This window comes from Tenebrio molitor, chromosome X (assembly GCF_963966145.1).
Source record: "Tenebrio molitor chromosome X, icTenMoli1.1, whole genome shotgun sequence".
In the NCBI taxonomy this organism is placed as follows: Eukaryota; Metazoa; Arthropoda; class Insecta; order Coleoptera; family Tenebrionidae; genus Tenebrio; species Tenebrio molitor.
Window position 1 is genome coordinate 6,360,868 of NC_091055.1, and position 22,368 is coordinate 6,383,235.

The 22,368-nt window shown below is 35.5% G+C and overlaps 3 protein-coding genes across 3 annotated transcripts in view; 1 reads left to right on the top strand and 2 right to left on the bottom strand.

Annotated features, from left to right (window-relative positions):
- LOC138140078 (uncharacterized) overlaps nt 1-10,124 on the bottom strand; it is a 33,939-nt gene extending 23,815 nt beyond the window's left edge. Inside the window, exons 1-2 of the mRNA XM_069060785.1 lie at nt 9,451-10,124; nt 5,146-5,396 (exon numbers count right to left, since the gene is read on the bottom strand). Of these exons, the coding sequence (XP_068916886.1) occupies nt 5,146-5,396; nt 9,451-9,820 (621 nt within the window). The 5' untranslated portion in view covers nt 9,821-10,124. The remainder of the gene's footprint in view (nt 1-5,145; nt 5,397-9,450) is intronic.
- Nucleotides 10,125-16,639: 6,515 nt separating this feature from the next.
- On the bottom strand, nt 16,640-20,068 carry LOC138139920 (proclotting enzyme). The gene is made up of 6 exons (XM_069060508.1): nt 19,788-20,068; nt 18,304-18,781; nt 17,892-18,178; nt 17,650-17,842; nt 17,185-17,602; nt 16,640-16,901 (listed from the first exon to the last, which is right to left on the bottom strand). Exons 1-6 carry the CDS (start codon nt 19,822-19,824, stop codon nt 16,743-16,745), a joined length of 1,572 nt encoding a protein of 523 aa, XP_068916609.1. The 5' UTR covers nt 19,825-20,068; the 3' UTR covers nt 16,640-16,742.
- A 265-nt stretch (nt 20,069-20,333) lies between these two features.
- On the top strand, nt 20,334-22,216 carry FeCH (ferrochelatase, mitochondrial). The gene is made up of 7 exons (XM_069060509.1): nt 20,334-20,627; nt 20,675-20,849; nt 20,899-21,120; nt 21,170-21,271; nt 21,325-21,490; nt 21,551-21,823; nt 21,876-22,216. Exons 1-7 carry the CDS (start codon nt 20,597-20,599, stop codon nt 22,071-22,073), a joined length of 1,167 nt encoding a protein of 388 aa, XP_068916610.1. The 5' UTR covers nt 20,334-20,596; the 3' UTR covers nt 22,074-22,216.
- The last annotated feature ends 152 nt before the right edge of the window (nt 22,217-22,368 follow it).

The following is a 22,368-nucleotide window of genomic DNA, read 5'->3' on the forward strand; positions in this document are numbered from 1 at the left end:
CAACATGGTACACGCAAATTAACTGTTTCATTTCATCGCAACACAATCGATACCTACTCTTATTATGTCGTAGAAATTATTTGTGGCATTTGTCAAGTTTGTTTTCCTCTTGAAAACTCCACGATAACTTAGTGCCTCTTCAACGACTTTCACAGAATTACAACTTTTAAATAATTTACTCCGAAAAACTTTATTACAACATTTCCATTTGTGACAATCGAAACATTCCCCATTGACCTAAGTTTGGGAACTTTTCGTCACATGAGCTCGTCGAAACCAATATTATTCTCAACTCAAATTTCAAACAATAATGTGGAATAAATAATAGCGTTATTTATTTACGCTCATCAATTTCTCCGTCCGGACGTAAATTATATTGGTCAAATTACAACACAGCAAAGTTTGAAAGTTCACGAAGAAACACTGAGCTACCCACACCATGAAGCCACTTATGCTCGTCTACAATTTGTAGAAATAGCTATTGTGACGTCACTGCACCATTACAACTTCTGGGCTTAAATGCCGCTCGAACGCCAAAATACGAACATTCCTTAATGATCCTCTTGTCATATTACAGTTGGATTTGAGCCAAACTTGATTGTCATGTATCGACACAAGTTATTACATATCAATAAGGAGCTTATCGATTTTTAAATAATGTTTCTCTGGAAGACCTTTCGTCGCAGTTATTTTTGCACCGGTCCTCTTGAGTCTTCGACGAATTTTCAGTTTCAGTCCCGAACCGGTCTATTTTTATTTTACAGAAATTGTACTTACCACACGTATTGCTAAATTATACCACCCACCTGCAATATTTTCAGGAAGTTTCAGCAAACTTAACGTGTTTCTGATCGCTGCTTGTCACGTTTCCGTATTTACAATCTCAAATACCGTGAGTTTCAAATTTCTGACATAACTCTCTGCAAATCAACCTCCTCGTACATCTACCTAGACTAAATTTCTTTAACATTTTCTTTAATCAACTTTCGGTGAATGTTTTCATTTACGTTTCACAAAAATGTAATACATTTCGCAGCAGGTCTGCTCGAGTCGTTCCACCGGACTTCGTAAATATAAACGAACATAAAAATTACGAGGTGCAACCCTATAAGCATATACTATTTTCTGAGACAGTTTCTTTGAAGGGACGTTTTTGTCGTAAATTTTCCTCAGACTGCGTCTTCATATTTCTTAAAACGCGTCCAGGTGTTTGCAGCTGGATCCTGAGATTTTACTGCGTCCTCAGCTTATCTATTTTTCCATTTTAAAAAACGTTAGCACCAGAAGCATTTAATGGTTAACAGGCGACAGTCGTTTTAATAAGCGATAGGTGATTAAAATCTGATTATCTGGTGTGAACGGCTGATGGCAATCGGTCGTGGTAATATTGTAAGAATTGAGCAGTCGTAAAACACGGTCTGGGACAAGCGATCAATGTTATCACGAGTTGTAAACGGGAAAGTTTAGCGTTATATTTGTCTCTGTTTAGTGTTTTTACCTTTTACGCGTCCGCAGTGGTGAGAATAGTGTGTTAAACAATAACAAAATTTAAGCTGGAACTTCATCTCCCAACCTGAGATAATGCATTGACCGTTTGTCTCGTACCAAGTTTTATGACGGTTTGCCGGTGGCAAAATAAAACAACGTGGAAGCAATTTAGTCGATCTGTCAACAGCCTGATTAATCCGGAAACTTGCTGATTGCAAAAGCATGAATATTGTTTTTGCGTTAGTATGTTACAGGTCCGGACAAAGTTATTAAATGGTAATAATTCAAAACGGAAAAATTCAATTTTGCGATAAACGAGCTTTAATGAGCAATCCAATCGACCTTTTGCAAACCACAAAGACTACCCAATAAAAATTGATTTTTCTTTGCTTTTGCAAATATACGTGTTGCGGCGGCTTTGTTATGGCATTTGCGTACAATTATAATACGGATTTTATGCAAATTGGCCATAAATTATTTACATACTGAATTGATACTTAATTGCACTAGTTAATATATTGAAATGGGATTGTGTTTGTGAAAGGTTTAATTGGGGTTTGAATTATCGACGCGACTTAATCCGATATTAAGTACGACTGGGTGAATTACAAGTTTTTCAGTTGGTTTGCATTCGTTGTTTTAAACTTGACACTTTTCAGATCAAAGCCAGATTCAAGTTGCGACATCAATACATATTTTCTTAAAGCTGACCCGAATCAACTGACACCTTATTCGAGGAAGTTCGCAAAAAGCGATTCGACAAGTTCTTAATCACTTTGCAGTTTGGAGAAGCCAATAAATTTGAGAACGGTGCAATAAAATATACGGCAAATTATTCTAAAGTTAATATAATTAATTATAGGCTTGAATAAACTCGTAAAAAAAAATACAGTGCTGGGAGTTTGTTAACGTTTAACCTGAGAGTGTACGCCTAAATAAAATATTTGAAAAAACTCCCGTAGGTAGGTTGAATAACAAAAAAAGCTTATAATTAAGTATTCTGTAAATATTTTTTTTCAATCTCAATTTGAAGCGCTCGATTCTCTTCGTTTAATCACATAATCAAGTAAACACTTCCGTCGATTAAACCATCGATTTATTTAATTCTTTGAGTGTGGTAAACGATTATTGACAAATCAATTATTTAGTTCCTGAGCAGTCAATTACTTAGCCGTGTTTATTTGAACGCTAATCAATTAATTAACTCGAAAAATCGCCAATAATTCAAATTCTTCTCAAATAACAGAAGCGCTGCTGTCATTTATCAAATCAATCAATTCACGAAAATCGCCGTCGAAAACTTCCTCATTGTAGACACGACCAGTCGATCATTAATTCATTTACGATCCCTAAACCGTCTCAATAAGAACCGATACTTCTGATTTATAAACAAACCTTCGCCGAACTATTGTTGAGATACACATAAAAAGCCAATAAAAGCTGAATTTAGAGTAGTACACTGTGATACGAATTAAACAGGATTTACAATCGCAGATCGACTGCAAATGTGCTAATGGGTGAGCGACGTTCACGGAAGAACAGTTTCTGGCCCCGGTGAATTGTTTCCGAATTTAGTGAAGGAATTTTATGAACCATTTCAGTAACTCAAGAAATGTTGGACGCGGTTTCGCCGATGGAAGGACGAGACACCGCACTTGAGGAATGTCAGAGACCCAACATTAGATGGGTCAAGATTCTCGACAGTTTTGGGTCGCGACAGCCTACATGTAGGTGTATATAGTTGTTAAATTAACTTGGCGAGACTAAATTTTAACATAATTAATGGCGGCGTCAAATCGAAAATATTCGCCGAGTACAACGGCGCAAAGAAGTGAGTGGGTGTGTGGGACGGGACGTGAATAAAGTTGATGGAGTTTCCGGAGAAATCGCGTCGTCGGTGTCGGCGCGCACTTGAAATAGCGTGAGGGGTCAGTAAGAGTGGAAGCTCCATTTTATTAACAACTTGCTCGTCATCAATCAAATAAATTGATGGCGAGAGCGTCTAGGCCAGTGTTGGACGATTATCAATTTTTATTGTAGATTTGGAGGCACGAATTTTGTCACGAATGTAAATAAATTTGTATTTTATTAGAGTAGAGAAATACAATGTAATTTATGATCGTCAAAACGTATAACTTACAGATCATTGAGGCGAAAGTAAGCGTTTTCAGAAATTAGCTGAAACATATGTGACGGCATTGCTATGATCTTATTTATAGAGCTGGAACTGTCAAGAGAGGAGTGCACCAAAGCTAATAGCTAATGCATAAAGCACCTAATTATAACACTAACATAACATTTCTCTTCAAAGATTCTCTAACGCCTACAATGTCGGCTTTTGGAAACGAACACTGAAAGTTTCATTTCAAGCTTTTCATCACTTATTAGCTCGTAAAAACTATGAAAAGTAGTCAAGACAAATTAGTAAGCTCCGGGCGTTTTTATTATCGTTTATTCCTAAGCTTCCAGAGTAATTGTGTTCTCTAGCGCTTTGTGTTAACCGTTTCTGTTTAGCTTATGGTAATGAGCTCCTTTTCCACACAAACACTCATTATTTGCGGCTAATTAATGTTGTTAAGGCCGGACCGAGAATAGTTCCAAAAATAGTGGACTAATTTTGAAAAATCGGTCTCCCAGGGGACGGCCGCCGTAAGTGGATAAAAACTGTGGAGGCATGTATGATGAAGTGAATAAAAAGGGATCAGTTGGTGTGAAAACGAATCCAAACTGGCTATTATTAGTCCGGCAGTAAAGACCGTGTAAGGGAGGGTGGATCGGGAAGAATTTGCATGAATGGGCCGTGAGCGGTACATAAACATAATTCAATTTGGTCGAGATGAAAGATCCAAGGTAGATGACGATTATTTAAATTTAAAAACAACATAAAAAAGTAAAAGCGCGCTCCTCAGTTAATATTTGAGTCGTGTAAGTTTGTAGGCAATTAGTAGGAACACGAGTCTCCACTGGAGAGACTAAATGAGGCTGGTAGGAGACAGCTGCCGCAGTAACTCATCATAACTCCTCCCGCCCCCCAGCCGCCCCCGCAAACAGCTCTAAACGCCTATCGTCGTATTTACACTGATTGTGAGATTCGAGCTATTAAGTAAAAAGCTTCATCATTAATAAACGTGCCATTCTGCGTACAGATGTTTTATTTGGTTCTTAATATAAACATTAGTAATTGCTCCGACCGAACGATTTTCTCGACTTCCAGGAGTTCTTCTCCCATTTTTTAAGTCGCATTTCGCTCCAGATCATTATCCCGATCTCGATTCTTTTCCAATACATATCGACTGGTCCTTTGTCTAGTCTCCTTAGATGATTATCTCTGCCGAGAAAAGTTGCGATTCGAGATAAGTCTCGGCAGGAATGATATATGGGGGAAACTTCCCCGGGACATGGGCTAAAACGCCGGATTAACCGGTAAAATTACAATAAATTAGTCGCAAGGAAAAATACCACTTTGTCAACTTGTTTTCGTTTGAATGTAAACGAGAAGTAAAGAATCGACCAATAAATTTCTATGGATTCGAGAATTATAGCAAATGAATGAAAATTCCTAAACGTCTCCTTAAGAACGGTCATTTTTCACCGAGACGTCGTAATATAAAACTTCAACTTTAACTACCGCACAACAAAGGAAAATAAAAGTCATACCTGAGTTTCTGTAACATTAAGTAGCTTCGCCATCTCAGACCTTTCGCTGCTACTCAGATACTTCTTCATTTCGAACTGCTTTTCCAGCTCGAAAATCTGTCTTCCTGTAAACGTGGTCCGAGCTTTTTTCTTCTTGCTCTTGGCGTCGCCGTCTTCCGCTATGGACTCGGCTGGATGGGGGGGATGGAGGGGGCCTGTTGATAACTTCAGATCCAGCGGTTCCCGAGTCTTTTTTCTCTTTCTCGTAGGTTCTGAAACCAGATCCCCATATTAAACGGACCAAAGATATTTATTTCTCTTTTAAATTCGTATTTTTCGTTCACCTTCGCCAGACTTCAAACCCTGCCCACACACGATAATTGTTTTGTTCTTTTACTTGCCCGAATTGGTCCAATAATTCCCCTATCACAGTTAAATTCAATAGCGTGGACTAACCGATACTGAAACGTTGAGCTCCAATTCGGTTAAACTGAATTAAATTAAATTGTCATTCTTCTGCTGATGCTTCGGTTTACTTCGTCACGCACCAGAACATTCAGCCACTCTTCCACCATCTATCTGAGCTCAAACTAAAAATTCACCATTTTCCATCCGCGGTTCTTAAATTTTCTCGATTCGGTTCGGGCGGTTAAAACCGCACATTCTGCTATTTCCCGCACAAATTAACATTTTAATCGTCGCTTAATGACGCACTAAAACTGGATTTACATTTTTTCCATCGTGTCAACATTTTCTTCATTTAATAAAAACAAACATTGTTCGCAACATCCCGTTAAACCACTCTCAAAAATTCAATTACGTCGAATTAGTTGTCCCGAAATGCCACAACAATGCTAACGTTATTAGATTTATTACGGCTTAATGAACACATTATCATCGATTTATTTGTGCATAATACTATATTGATTTGAGAATTTAATCAATTACAGGTATTGCCGCAGTTGACAAATTTAATTGCCCATTAAGTGTTAATTGCCCAATCAATATTTACCATATACACTAGACCCACATCTACATTCGACGCAAACTGCCTCGACACTTGCACACTTACATGATATTTTTCACTCCCATTATTATTATTGTTATTGCCAAATTATACAACGCTCGAAGACAGAGATGCTAAATTAATGGATGAATTATATTAGTCGTGTTTACATTACTTTGTGTTTGTGGAGCCGAATGGATGACACCTCTCGGAAAACAGAAAGAATTAAAAAAGAACCGAAAACAAAGCGGCCCGCTCTTTTTGATTTTTTGTACATTATTTTTTATTTAACTTGCCGCTCAGTATTGCACCTGTTGAACGACACAACACTAACCAGTTTCTTAGAATTTTTATTTTATTTTTTTATATTGGGAAACAAAGACCCATATTGTATTTTGTTTGTGAACATTATAATTTTCTGAGAAAAGATTTCAAAAATGAATTTTGGGCGTTAGATCCGCAGATAAATCAAAAGATAAGCTGACATACCAATTCGAAATGTTTTACGTCAGCCTCATTATATAGAAAAGAAAAAAAATCAAACGAATTTTATGAATAAAATCATATTTTAGAAGTGAATCAGTTAAGGCAAAAACACAAAAGCTATTAATGCATTCTTTATAAATTAACGGTAAAATCAAAATCAATCGACTAGGTATATAATTGGTTACGTGGCACCAACATATATGAAGTGTTTCTTTAATAACACCAGTATGTTCCCAATTGACGAAAAGTGGATATTTACGTTATAAAAAACTTATCGATGGAGTTAATAATTATAAGTATTTGTAATCGAAGCTTTGGAGGTGTTTCCGAAGGATTTCGCTGCACGCATGGAATTGTACAAAACGTTAGTCTTATTGATTAAATTTGCTAGTTAATTAGTTTAAAACGTTTCATCGTGTGTTTATGTATCGGGATAGGTGTTCACCGAGTAAGGTTATTAATTGGTTGTGCTTAAAATAATTATTCATTAAACGTCGTTTAACAGTTGTTAATCGGTCTCTAATAATAAAGTGCCCCATCGATAAATTAGGAGGCAAAGAAAGTGTCCTGTTCGAGCGATAAATATTGTGGGAACATGAAGCAAAACAGGACGTGGTTGCATTTTTGCGGCAGGAAGAGCACGTGGGATAATATTTTATCCAGAAGAAAATCAAAGCGTTTTCATCTTGATGACAAAGGAAAATTAAAATTTGTGAAAATAATTGTCGGGCTGGATAAATCCTAAACAAATATGATTGTTTCGTTCGCTTTTAACCTTTTATCAAACGGCAGCATTTAATGGTTGAAGTAATTTTTGTTCAGCAATTTGAAATAAATTCGGTGTGATTGACGTCGTCATATTTGAAACAAAACATTTATTCGTGTCCATAATGGAAACAAAATAATGTTTTGTTTGTGAATGCACATTTTATAACAAAATCGTCCGGTTTTCGCCGTTAACCACGTTTTTAATTCTCTCCGAGTGACACTACATTATAAAAGGATTTAATTGAGTTGAATTGCTGAAACTGATGGCGATTAAAAGACAAATCTATCACAGTGTTTTTTCGATTGAATTGTTTTAAATATAATTTTTAGTGGGAATGAAGTGATTATGTTCCAGATATAATTTTAACGGCTCTGCGGTTCTTCTTAAAGTAGTCGACGACAAATTTACGACCGAGCTATATATACAAATTTTCTCTTAAAAGCCGGCGTTTTACTCAATGATAGTTTCCCCTTACAGTCCCAATCTAAACACCAAAACACTACAAAAGTGCTTCCCCATTTCGATCAATAAACAAGAAAAACGGTGCTACTACACTAATTCTTGATTTGAGATTTATGTAACACGCGCCTGGATCGTCAGATTTTGTATTGGACAAACAAGAGATTTTGCCCGATTATCGAAAATAAATTACGGTCGCGCTTAAAAAGTAACTTGGCATCAAAATGCTAAATTAATTCTCGGAATATCCACAAACTGACAGCAAAATATGGCTTTCCCTCCGCATAAATGATTGCTCTCGCCAGAAATTAAGCGCTTTTAACCCGCCACTAATAACTGTTAATAATTAATGCGTCTTGGCGTAATCTAATCTAAAAATTACAGTCGTCCCTTGCTCTGCGTTACCTGTCGGCGCGCCCTGAAAAACCATGTTGCGAATAACAGACTTAACAACGTGCAGGGTGAAATTGAAATGATAAATCCCTTAAATATTTTAATGGACACAATCCCCGGAAGTCAAAAATTTAAGGGTGAAAAGGAGCAAGATGATGTATTCGTGCGCCAACAAAAATTTAAATAATTTTCATAACGAAACGCTAAATCCTTGTTTTTGTATTTAATGGCCCGGCTTCGGACGTTTAGCTACATTATTTAGACCCCATTAACATATCTGAATTTACCAAAATCAACAAAACATCTCGTCCGTTCGACCCTCGCCAATTTTGATACGATCACTAATCGATCCCATTAATAAACTACCTTTCGGACAAAAAAAAACTAATTAATTTAAAAAAATTGTACCTAAGGCCATTTCGTTTTTGCCCAACCAAAGAAAGGTAAACGAGACGAAAAATTTGAATCCGAATTTTTCGAGATCAATTACGATGTGATGCATTTTAAAATTTGTGCCGCTTAATTGAAATCCCACAGTAGCTAATTTCGTTTGAGAAAACTCGACTTAACGTCGCACGAGTTTCCCGCCTTAATTTTCCACGTTGAATGTGTTGAAAGTGGTGTTTTTTATGGAAATAAACAAGTAGATATAAACTGACAAGCTTCATCACACCATAAAGCGTTTAAGTATCACAACAGTATCTTGATAGTTTCTCGCTTGTTCTGATTTGATATTGGGGAGTTTTGCTATCTAGAACAAACTGTTTTCAGGTGGGATAAATTTGATAATTATTGATTCGACCCGTTTATACGGGACGGTTAATCGTTAATTGCCTTAAAGTTGTTGAGATTTACGGCATCGAGAACGATTAAAGTAAAACTTGGTAATCGCGTATGCGAATTACGAAGCGAGGTGGCAAGCAATAAACCTTGACTATTATTTATCATCGAATTTAGTAATAAAACGTGTAGTGAAAATTTGAATAAAATATGGGAGTCGAGTGTGGTAAAACGGCAGCAATTATTCGAGGCAATTTGAGTGAAAGTTGGGGGAAGAATGCGTATTTATAGGGTAATTATAGTTTAAAACGCGTGGCAAGCCTGGTGACCAGCTAAGTGGTCAATTTACGAGGTGTGAAGAATAATTCATGTCGTCATAATCGGAGTAATCGGTTTATTCTAATTGGATTTGTCGTTGGACTCTTGGACGTACCTTTAACAGTCTTTGTTCGCACTTTAAGGTCACTACGAATTGACAAGTTTAAAGGTTCGTTAACTTCCACTGAGGGCTGCAACTTAGGAAAGTTCTCCTGCGGCGAAACGGGCGCACTAACGGTCATCCTGTTCGTCTTAGGTAAGTCCTGCACTTCTTTGAACTGATTGGACTTGTTCTGTATGCCCAAAATGTTTTCGATCAGATGAGGGGTGGGCTTGTTGGTGAGCTTCTTGTAAACATGCTCGTGCCAAGAGAGGGTCCTGTTGCCGCAGAACTCTTTGATTACGCCGCCGTCCGGCTCGATGTTGGGCGCCAATGCCTTGTCGGCTCTACCATCGACAGTTTCCTCTTTGACGTCAGATGACATCGCTGATAACAACCATCAGACGTGGAGGAGACGTCGCGCACCTCTTCACCAGCACGCGCCGATTGCCACTTCTGTTGTTGACAGAATGAACCGCGTGTTCAACGGCACGCGCGCCGAATCGCACCAGCCGACATCAACGCACAACTGCCGCCTTTGCTCCGTCTGACTGAAGCACGCAGCCCCCCAAAAGCTGCCGCGTGCTCCGAAAGCTCAGCGCCACTGATCGCCGGGGTGCGCCACTCGTCGGCGCATCTACAGCCACCGGAGCTTTATCCGCCAACAATGATCACCGGCATGACTTAATCAACTTAAACTTCGCTAATTGCCGCATACCTACATGCCCACACCCTCGCTCCGCCGCACTTCTTCACGCCACTTTGACGACGCCCGGAGGTGGCCGACCGTACCCCCATGCTTACACGACGCTCGCTGCGGATGCCGAAACTCATCCATCCATCGATCCACGATCGATCCTGTGGGACCAGCATCCGCTCCCACACTCTCCGGAAGAAAACACCTGCAAACATATTTTACTATCTAAAAAACATCTCCTGCGATTCACTATTTTCCTCTTAATTTTTGTTTTATTTATTTATAAAATACCAGCACCATAAAAATTGTTTTTGTAATGTGCTGCTTCCGAAAATTAGCCTAACTTCCAATGTCCAAGATAAACGGAGATATCCAAATGACATAAAAATAAACTGCTTGAAACTGATGAAATACGTAATAACAAAACTTAACCAAAAGCTATTCGAATTGGCCCTATAAAAAAAATAATGATAATTGAATAGACGTGAATAAAAAAATTGCATATACAATAGTATATTATTATATACCAAGGTGGAGAAGTTTATGATTATAGCCAGAGCGCCAAGATTAGAGCCCGAGGCGCGCCGAGGGTTGTAAGGCGCGAAGGCTGTAAGGGACTTCTCCACCGTGGTTTATATACTATTTTTTTCACTACTAGATACGTTAAAACCCTTTCTGATAATAATTATTAATCAAATTATTTTGTCGGATGCGACGGGTCCGAGTTGTCACTTCTTGACAGTGGGTATGAAAATCGTCTACGTTAACCAATGAAATAGACGACAATATTTCGTTGCTAGGTGACGGTTGTTCCATTATTCACCACTGGTTAATAATGAAAAATTATTTACCTGTCACTGAGCCAACGTAGAAAAACTAAACTTCTCAGTGTTCTGTGACAACCGATAACACTAGTAGTGAAAAAAATACATATTGTTTAAAGAATATCTACTAATATACATAGAAGTCCAACTAGTATTCCCAAGTTCCGGGACCAAAAAGGTTTTCGGGAATTCGGGACTAGTCCCGAAGGCCTCGAAATCAGAATAGTGCAGTAAATTTGCTTTTAAAAAATAACAGATACTGTATACATACAGGGTGTTTCTGAAATAGGTGCATTCATTTTAACTGGTAATAGAACTCATCAAAAGGAACAACTTTTCTCTCTGCCATTTTGGCGAAAAACGTTGCGTAGTGGCTTAAAAAAATAGGAAAGATTTTCCTAAAACCGTTCATATCTCCAAAACTAAGCTACCTAAAAACGTGAAACAACCAGATTCTTACGAAGTGGATTTTTTGCTATACGGGTAGATTTCTTTGAATTTCGATTTCGGCGTTTTTTTCATATTAGCGCTGATCTCAATTAGCCATTGCAGTATTTAGTGGCGTAGGGTTATTTTAGTGAAAAATCTTTTCAATTTTTTTTTGGAATTAAACATCGTTTTTCGGCAAAATGGTAGATAGAAAAGTTGTTCCTTTTGGCGAGTTCTATTACCAGTTAAAATTAATGTACTTATTTCTGTTACACCTTGTATAATTGTTTTAGGAAATATAAGTATGTATGTACATATTTTATTTAAATATTGGTGCATACGTACAGGGTACAACAAAATAAAACTACATACCTAATATATGAAACGAAAGATAAAATGTGACCAAACAATAGATAAAATATGTATTAACCTAAGTAGTAACAATAAACAAACGTGGGTTTAAAGAAAAAATGAACGCTATTTTGATATAAAATAAGACCTCAGAGCTACAAGCGCATCTAAGGATTTATCCTCCAATTTCGAGCTGTTTTTTGTACTCGTACATGTTTTTAAAGTTCTGGACTTTTTAGGTTCCGGAACTTTCCTTGTAGTCCTAGGGCCAGATTTTTGCGCGAAGTCCCGGGACTGTCCCGGTACCGAATTCTGGGACTGGTCCACCTGACTGCAAATATTTTTAAAACCACGACCCGTCTTTAATGTTAAAGGGAAATATCATAAATCGTTCGAGTTTATACAGTGCTTATCGAGAAGTTATCACGTGACTTCCGGTGTAACTCGGATTTGACATTTAAAAAAATTATTTCGAAAATGAGGTTTGCGTCAATCATATCGAAAAAAGTTCTGAGAAAAATTTGCTTTTAATAAGATTTAATGCCACGTGCAAATTTTTGTAACCAAATTCGAAAAATAAATTGCGCCAATTTGTGCACCATATTAACACGATATTTAGAAAATTGGTTGAAAATAGATTTTCGAATAAAAACTATTTCCAGTTTAAGACGTTTAAAGCTCAGATTTACTCTCTCATAGGTGTTGCTCTCAGTCAACCTAAAATTCAGTTCCCAAATTGTAATTTTTTTATTAAAATATATTTTTTCAACAATTTTTCGGTTAATTTATACATCTCATTATAACCAACTTTTCGATATATTCAAAACAAAATCTATTTTGTCAACTAAAAAAAGTGAAATTTAATATACCTAGGTATGACGGAAATGTAAAAACTTTTTACTTCAAAATTTTTGGTAAATTAATGAATAGGATGTTTTCCCATATTGTGTCAACCTTTTAATAAGCGCTGTATACTGTATACAAGGTGTTATGGAAATCCACGTAATAAAAAGTTTATTTTAAAGATTGGTATTGCTGCTTAAATAATCACCAATGCAACTCTTTAAAAAATAAATAAAATAAACTTTTTTTACATAATTTATCTTTTTTTAGTTGAATATTTTTTTTACATTTTTCTAACTCCTAATTTGACACTTCGCTCATGGGATAATCATCAATTGAAACGAAAGAGTGAATGAAATTGTTTTCATGCGATAAAAACTTTACAGTTTCTTTTTTGAAGAAACAACGACGGCTGTTGTAATACTAACAGTTTTTACCGTTTTTTTTTTCGTGCTTCGTTATCAATGGATGTGTAAACATATGAGCGGGTATGAATTTTAGGGTTCAAATTATATTTAATTTTAACTCTGTTTTAAAGAGTTTGTGGAAAAAATGATAAATAAAAAAATGGTTATATGTATTAACGAGTCCTACTGGTGGTTAAATTTATTACGTGGACTTTCATAACACCCGGTACAGAAGAGAAAACAGATTTTTTTTAAGATCAAATAAAAGATTATTTTGGAGATTTTTCATTCCAGGAAGGAGTGATTGTCTCTTTTAATGTAATAAAACAATGCAGTGGCGTAATATGAATCTTACCTAGACCGAATATGATCTCATATGTTAACCTAAATTAGCTAATTGCTCCCAGGAAACATTTTTGCTTTTAACTAGTGCAATTAGTTCATATCGATTAAAAATCGATCTGTTTACAAAACACTATTCGATAACTGTAGTTGATATCGGAACTGTTTTCGAATAGAACACGATATCGATTCAACTGGTTCAATTTCAATTCCAATTTTCGAAATACATATCGGACTAAATAAAGTGACACAATTTTTTAAATTTTGTTTTGAAAATTTGCAAGCCATAAAATCTCATTAGAACTGATTTTGTATGGCGTAAGTCTCGTCATACTTTTGTCAATCAGTATTTTAGTCTTTGAAGAAACAGCAATAATTGTCGTAATTGACTTTTCTCGAGTGGTACAAACTTTTTGGCGAGCATTGTAGGTAGTTATATAGGAATTACAGAAAATTTTCTGTCGTGTAAGCTATAAATGAACGAGTACTATATTTTTCTTTAATTAAATCTCATTTAAAGTATGCTACACTAATTTGGAATCCTAGATACTCGTATGTATAATTATTCTCATCGAATTAAATTTGTTTTAAAATGAATTATTAAAATTTTTATTTGTTCTTGTTGATGGTCTATACCAAAGCCTCCTACCCTACTGGGGGTACTGATCGTCACCTCTTGCCGGCGAGATTTAATTTTAATAAAAAATTATTTAATAATTAATAAATAATTATTTAATAATTAATAAATAATTATTTAATAATTAATTAATTATCATTAATTAATAACAAACAGGTTGTGTTTTAATAATTTTGAATCTTTTTATGTAATCTATTAAGTACATACCAGTACCAATATAAACTACATATTCTCTTACTCGTACCTATTAGGTTAAATCATCTTTTTTGTTTCCAGTTGAAACTCCAGAAAACATTTGTCATTTACTAAATTATATAATTAAATCATGGGAAAGTTAGTTAAGCTTTCTTTTCTTTTATTATTTTTAGTGCCACATTCTATACTTTCCTTCTATTATATTTCCTGTAATTGAATGCATATCTGTGGAAAACATAATACATAATATGTTATTATTATTACTATTATTATTAAACAAAATATAAATAATAATTAGTCTTACTTTAATAGTTATTTGTATATTCAGGTCGCAAAATCTTGAGAGAAAAATCACCGCCGAGGACGTCAATAAATACATATAAACTCGGCTTGCTTGTCGCTACAGAAATGACACTCGTATGTACTTACATTCATTTTGTAACTAATTGTAAAAATGTCGGAAGAGAATTGCAGTGATAGCTATGTTTCAGTTCCGTGTATTCCTCCAGAGATAAAAAGTATGTACATATTATATCTGCGGTTTCTACTCGTAATTTGATAAGTAAGTAGCCAAAAAATCTAAACGGCCCGGCCGTCTTACATGGAAACTCTGATTTGTTCGAAATATGTATTAAAATGATGTTTACTTTAACGGCCTGTTTTAGGTACGTGAAAAGTTCGTTTCGGGTAGGGTTGCACAAAAAAATATTTTACACCGACTTTACAAAGAATTTGCCTGCAACAACTCGGTATATTTAAAAAAAACGAAAATGGGAATGTATTTCAAAACATTTTAAATCAACAGAAAAAGAGATAAGAGAATTACGGTCAAGTCAATTAATATATTTTTTTTTATAAAAAATAACTCTTATGAACTTGTAATATTTTCAATATCTCGATCTCTAAATTTATTTCTTTAGCGGTAGACTGGCTATACATACAACAAATTTAACACATCTCGAAACACAAAACAAAATTGAAATTTCATCTCAAAGCTTAAAAAACGTATTTAAACCTATTATTACTATGTTCACAGTATTGAAAGTAATTATTTTAGAAATTTTTAATATTTATCTATACAAATTACTTAATTCCTTTTGACAAAATTAGTCATTTTCACACTTTGTGTGATTTTTTCAGAGGGTGGGCAAAAATATTTAAAATATTTGAATTGCATACATCATAATTTGATCAATCAATCAAACTAACAGATAACGTAATAAGTTGTACTATTTCAATTTTTTTATGAAAGTTATTTTTGGCTGAAAAGGTAGATAAAAAGATGGGTCCGAATAAAATCAGCCATAATGATCAAACCGACACATACCGCTTTAATCGATTGATTTGCTAAATTCCTTTGATCAGTTTAATTGGAAGGTCTGTTTTTGAATATTTTTTTGTAAAAGCACTCTGCACAAAGAAAGAGATGTTCTGTTGTACAAGGATGTCATTTACACATAGATTTTTTTTCGGGCAGTAACAGGCCCACACTTGCTTTGGGCAGAACCTGCTGTTGTCTGTAAACCCTTTGAATGGCTTTTTTCTTAAAAGATTTTTTTTACTTTGTGATTTTTCCACGTCAATTATTCCTTCATGTGTAAAAAAATTACAATGACTGTCACATGTAAAAAATTATATTTTACCCTGAAGCAATTTTTCTCTGAAACTCGTGCTTATACAGTACAACAATTCCTCTTATATAAAAATAGATTTAAAAATTTCAATAAACCACGTCTTGAAAACTGTTCACGAGTTATTTATTGCCTTTAGAATACGAACAGTTTTAGAACTTCCTTGTCCATATCTTATAAACTATGAGAATGACGATTTTCAGATTTTGCATGTTGTATGAGTTTACCAAGTTTTATTTTAATAGGATTTAGTGATTTTCGTTAAACAACGATTTAAATTTATGAGAACATTTCGATCTATTTTTAATGCCACTCTAGAGTAAAATTTAAATAAAAAAACGAACTGATTTATTACAGGTTTATTGATATATGTATATCTGGAAACTAAAACGTTCGTAAAACTCTAAATTATAAAGTTGATTCTGGCTGAGTTCTACTAAATACACGATGAATCAATTTTGACAAACTTAATGCATTGCATCAATTGAGTATTAGATTTATGAAAGGTTTCAGTGATTGAAATTAACAACAATATTAAGATAAATGTTTATTACCAGCAATAAGAAAATTTATTGTGAGTTAATGGATAAAACATTTATATCATAATAAAATCCGAAACATCCTCAATACTGAAAGTGGTGTGTTGACATGAAGAAATGGTGAGTATCGAAATTTTGTCAAAATTGCATATAAAATAACAAATAAATTTATATCGTTATTAGATTTTAGTTATTTTATTTTCTTGAAATGACTTATCGATTTCAATCTTTTTTCAAAACTGTTTCTAGAAATCCAACAGAAAGGGAACGTGTTGATATGACAACAGAAGGAATTTATACGGAAAACGCTTTTATTATCACATCATTTTATTAAAATAAGTTACCTTATGATATTTATTAAATAAATTTTAAAGTTAGGCTCTAATCACAATGACAGTGAGGCTGGGATTTGTTATGTCCTCGTATTCTCCTTGATCCATTCAAGGTATTTCGTGATCCTTGTGTAGACACCAGGATATCCAGGTTCGCCACATTTATTGCCAAACGACACCACTCCAACTTGTATCCAGCGTGTATCCCAATGGATCATTAAGGGACCACCGGAATCTCCCTACGAATCAATCCAAGTTAGGCAACATATAATACAGGGAAATTTCCACACAACATCTCGGTAGATAAAGCGTAGTACAAGAATGGGATCTTGTAAGTATATTATTACAATGTAGGAAAACTGTAGGCGTACAAAATGGTTCGAACAAAATGTTCCAGGTTATCGAGATAATAAACTGCAACAAGCGTATGTATTTTATTTGTACAAAAATTAAGCGCGCTAGAGTTAAAAAAAAATTAGGGAACGAGTATCCTGTGTGTGAAAGATTGAAGTTTTGACCTACTTGACAAGCATCTGTCCCTCCTTCAGAGTAGCCGGCACAGATAAAATTGTCCGTAATCGGCTGAAAATAGGCTTGATTGCAGTCCTCGTTCCTCCAAATCGGGAGAACAGCTTGCCTTTGAACTGTGCTTTCTTTCCCCCCGTAGAAAGTCGTGCCCCAGCCAACAACTGTGGTCTTCCTCCCTGCGAATTTCTCATTCCGCAATTCAGGAGGCGGCAAGCAAAGTGGAATAACATATTTCGATTTCCTCGCCGGTTTATCCAAAACCAATACTGCAATATCATTATAAAAGCCAACACGGCTAAATTGAGGATGCGCTCTTATTTCTGATACTTTAAAAGTAATAGGACTCGAGGGCTCGTCGTTTCTTTTCAAGTCGATATCGCCTAATCTCACGGTAAACTGTTTTGCTGAAAATCTAATTCCGCTCAATTATGTACGTTGTGGTATGTTACCAGATCTTACGGCCTTTGTCTTGAATCTCTGGTGCAATGCGCTGCTGTCAGGACGTGTCTAGCTGTGATTAGCGATCCGCCACACCAAAATTCGGTACGACGAGACCCGTGGAGGAATATGGCTGCCATCCAAGGCCACCGTCCCGGAAGCGCTTCTTCGCCGCCAACAACACGAAATTTCGCAGACTCAGGTTGTCCGCAATCTACCAACGAACAGTTACGGTATGTCTTGTGCGGTGTCGGTAAACAAACCTTCGGGGTCTACGATGTTGCCTACCAGTGGAAGAGTTGGTACTTTGTGAGTCGGAGGAGGTTTCGTGACGGGAGGTAGTGTAACGACGGGTTGGAGTTTTTGGGTGCGAATTGTCGTCAAACGAATGGGAGATGTTGTAACCGGTTTGATGGAAGCAATTTCGGAATTTCCGCCGGTTTTTGGACAACAGACGCCAGGCTCGAACAAACTCTTGAAACACAAGGACTGTCGCAGGTTTCCCAGGTTGAGCAAGAGTTGAGGGCAATCGCTCAGATCGTTGCAGAAGCTAATAAAACGAATTTATGACTAAAAAGTTGGAAATTCGCGGTATCGCTTTCTCTGGGAATGTGTCATGGACCACGAGCAACTTTTCCATGACCCAAACAAACTACATCCTTTATTAATCGTTACCCTTTCAGTCCCTCCGGTGTTGTGCAACTTCTCGGATTTTGTTCCTCCTCCTGTTCTTCTTCGTCGTTTTTGTCATCAATGGCAACAGGTAAAGCTTCTCTGACTAAGGGTGCAATTGAGTCGGTCACATTTCTTCCTAGCACATTCTTGCTGATGGTGTAAATGGCACTTGGAACATCTTCGGATAATTGCGTACTGGTATCCCCTCGGGTCATATTTACCAAATATCTACCCACAGTGTTTAGCGCTCCTAATGTTTCAGTTATTCTGTAAATAGTATCGGGTCCGAAGTGTCTCGTTGACTCGACGTTATCGCTTAAGGCTTCGTAATTTTGTTGTGGCGCCTCTACGTTTCTCCTTTGGGGTAACTTTATCCATCTTGGACTATCACTTTCTGTGTCCAGCCAAGGTGCGTAATACTCCCTCCGGGTGTATTCGAATGAAAAAGGAAAGAGCAAACAGACAAACAAAATCTTTCCTGCAATAAAATCACTTCATTAGACGGAAAGAGTGAAAGAAAACTCGTTTTCGAACTGGAGTAAAGTACGTTTAATCATAAAACTTTCTTTAAATTATCAGAAATATATTTGCTGGTCAAAGTCACGATTCTTGGGAGCGTGTCCTCTATTATTGCGCCAGCAAGGGAACTCCGATTACGTCAAAGCGGATGCGCTTACAAGAGAGTTTGGTGAAAGTGAAAATATCATAGCTTCAAGCTACCTTGACACTGTAATGTTGCCGGTACTGTATATTAAACCCAAGATAAGTTATGCAACTAATTGTTGTCATTTAACTAAAGCGATCAGGATTTAGTTAAGTGGATGCAAAAAGCGCACTCATTTGTCTTCGGTTAAATTGAATTTAAAACAGCAAGTGCGATGCTTTCATTAAACGAGCTTTCGACGGCGTGAAAGAACAAGAGTTTACAATTAATCAAAACAATAGGTTTTGTTAAAAAATGTATTTGCAAACTCAGTGACCCAATTAAATAATTATCCTTGATCTTGATATTGGTTGATGTTTGCAACAACGAAACGAGAAAGTTTTGTTCATAAATTACTCTATCAAATAACTAGATTTTTTGACGTGACTACATTCACTTCCAACTATTTGTAAAAAAAAATGTAAAAATCAAGTCATGTCAACATGTCAACGGACATTTAATTTTGCGGTTGTTTAAATATTTAGTTATTCTTCACCACCGAAATTAGTCAATAACATCCTTGACTCGATTGCATGTTTGTAATTATTAATTTGAAAACGTTTGACGTTTTTGTAAAACGTCAAATAGTATTTTCGACAAAATTGTTATAAATAAAGAAATGGTCGTGGCACACTTTTCTGATCGTGGGAGTATTGTAGGAAGTGAATTTACCTATTCAAATCTTTGGTTAAAATCAATTTAGTCAATACTTGATTTTGTTAATTGGAATAAATATTTCATTTTTGAAAGATATGTACATTGAGGCATTAATGAAAATTACCGATTAATGTGATCCATAAATGCATTCTGAAGTGCATTTACTACCTTGGCACTAGCACACCATGCACAACACTTAACAGAAAGTCAACGTTTGACCCAAATTTACTTTGAAGACCAGCCAAAGAAAGTGACGGTAATCCTCCCTTCTTTCTTTCAATTTCTCCCACTTGCATCTGACATTGCTTTTTACTTTCGTTAAAACGAATTTCACTTATTCTCCACTTGTTTATCGCATAAGGCGGTTACCCGAAAACGGAAAACTTGTAAAAACTTTGCAAGTGCTATTTTACTATTGTTTCTATTAACTGATGCCATTGTATGCAAAATTAAATTTGATGTCAATCGTAATTTTATAGAAACCGTGTAAATACATATAGAAAAAATACAATTGTGGTTTGATATTAAATGAAATTTGAGTCGTTGTACTAAAAATTTTATTTTTAAAGTAATCCTTTGATACTTTATATTTTCTTTTTAATTTAAATTAAGCGTTTTTCAAGGATCATCTACTGCAATCAGTCGATCGTCTACTGCCATTGACCCTTGTTGCCTCCCATTGAAGTATAGTAGTGAGATTGATGTATATTTTTAAAAATAGATTTATCAGCTTATTACACAATACAATAATCTAAAAATGCACACATTTTGACAGCCTATGTATGTCTCTTGATTGCATACTCGTTTTTGTGTTTTTTAAATGAATAAATCTAAGAAATTTACCTAGTTAACAAACTTTCAGTTGTGAGAGTTCTGTGGTCAATACAAGCAAGCAACTTGAGCATTTCGCAACTTTCAAAAATAGTGTTTATCATGCTCTCTCTAAGAACAATTTCGTCTAAAGGTAATTGTTGAGTTTATATTTGTACAAAGTTAGCTATAATTTCGTAGGTCACAAGTTCGTACAAGAAGTGAGGTTATGTTTTGGAAGAAACGCTTCAAATTTTCCAAAAACTGGAATCGTTTTATTAAACATGGGTGGCCCTCAAAAAATAGAGCAAGTCCATAATTATCTCAACCAAATAATGACAGATCGTGACATGATTCAGTTACCTTTTGCACAAGAGTGTGAAATCATATTTTGAGGTGGCATTTGTTTAAAGTGATGTTTTTAGATATTTGGGGCCTTGGATAGCTAAGAGACGCACAGCAGAAGTGCAGAAGAAGTATGAGGAGATAGGAGGTGGTTCTCCTATTTTAAAATGGACTAATAAGCAAGGGGAGCTTTTGTGTAAAAGATTGGATAGTGTATCACCAGCTACCGCTCCTCACAAACATTATGTTGCTTTTAGATATGTTCCTCCCTATACCAAAGATGCCTTTACCGAACTGGAAAGGTGATACATTGCACTGTTATACTTACAGTAGTTTTATGTGATATTGTAGAGATGGTGTGCAACATGCTGTTATTTTTTCCCAATATCCTCAGTATAGTTGTGCAACAAGTGGATCCAGTTTTAATGCTATTTATAAGCACTTTAAGGATAAGTATGTGTTTTTCTAGTTTTAAAATGTAAAAAACTTCATTCATATAATTACAGAAATTTGCCAAATGATCTGAAATTTAGTGTGATTGATAGATGGTCAACACATCCATTATTAATTAAATGTTTTGCTGATCTTGTTAGAAAAGAATTGGCAAAAATAAAAAACGACAAAAGAAAAGAAACTATAATACTTTTTTCAGCACATTCATTGCCTCTCAAGGTATAATTTTTTGTGCCCAGTTTGTGTTACAAGATATTATTTTGGATATGTTTTACTTAGACTGTAAATCGTGGTGATTCCTACCCCAGTGAGGTGGGAGCCACAGTGCAAATGGTGATGGAAGAATTGGACTTCTGTAATCCTTACCAGTTAGTGTGGCAGTCTAAAGTTGGACCATTACCATGGCTGGGACCATTCACAGATGATGCCATCAAATCTTATGTTAAGAAAGGCAAAAAGAATTTTATTGTTGTACCAATTGCATTTGTAAATGAGCATATTGAAACTTTACATGAACTGGATATAGAATACTGCAAAGAACTGGCTGAGAAGGTAATTGAATTAGGGTTGTAGATTGTTTTCCACTAATTTCTCACATAAAAAGGTTGGAGTTGAAGAAATCAGACGAGTGCCTGCTCCTAATGATCATCCCTTATTTATTGAAGCCTTAACCAGCATTGTCAACACTCATTTGCAGAACAAAGTGGCTGTGGGGTCAAAATTTTTGAACAGGTGTCCTCATTGTGTTAATGCAAGCTGTTATCACAGCAAGAAATGGTATTCTGAAGTTTGCAACATCTAATTTCCTGATTAACTAAATAAACTAACGGAAAATACTTAAAGGACACATTTCGGGAATTGGTTTACTTGTTAATTGTTTAAAGATTTTAGTGTTAATTTGTTATACTGAACAACGTGATGGGGCAATAAAGTGTCTTATAAGAACATGTGTTTAATTGGTTGCCTAACTTGGTCCCGCAAAACAATGAAATGTTGAGAAGAGATGATGTCCCGCTTTTAATTGTGTTTTTTTTATTGTTTTATTTTGTGTACTCAAGGCAATAAAGTTTACTCTTGTTTATTCACACACATTAAAC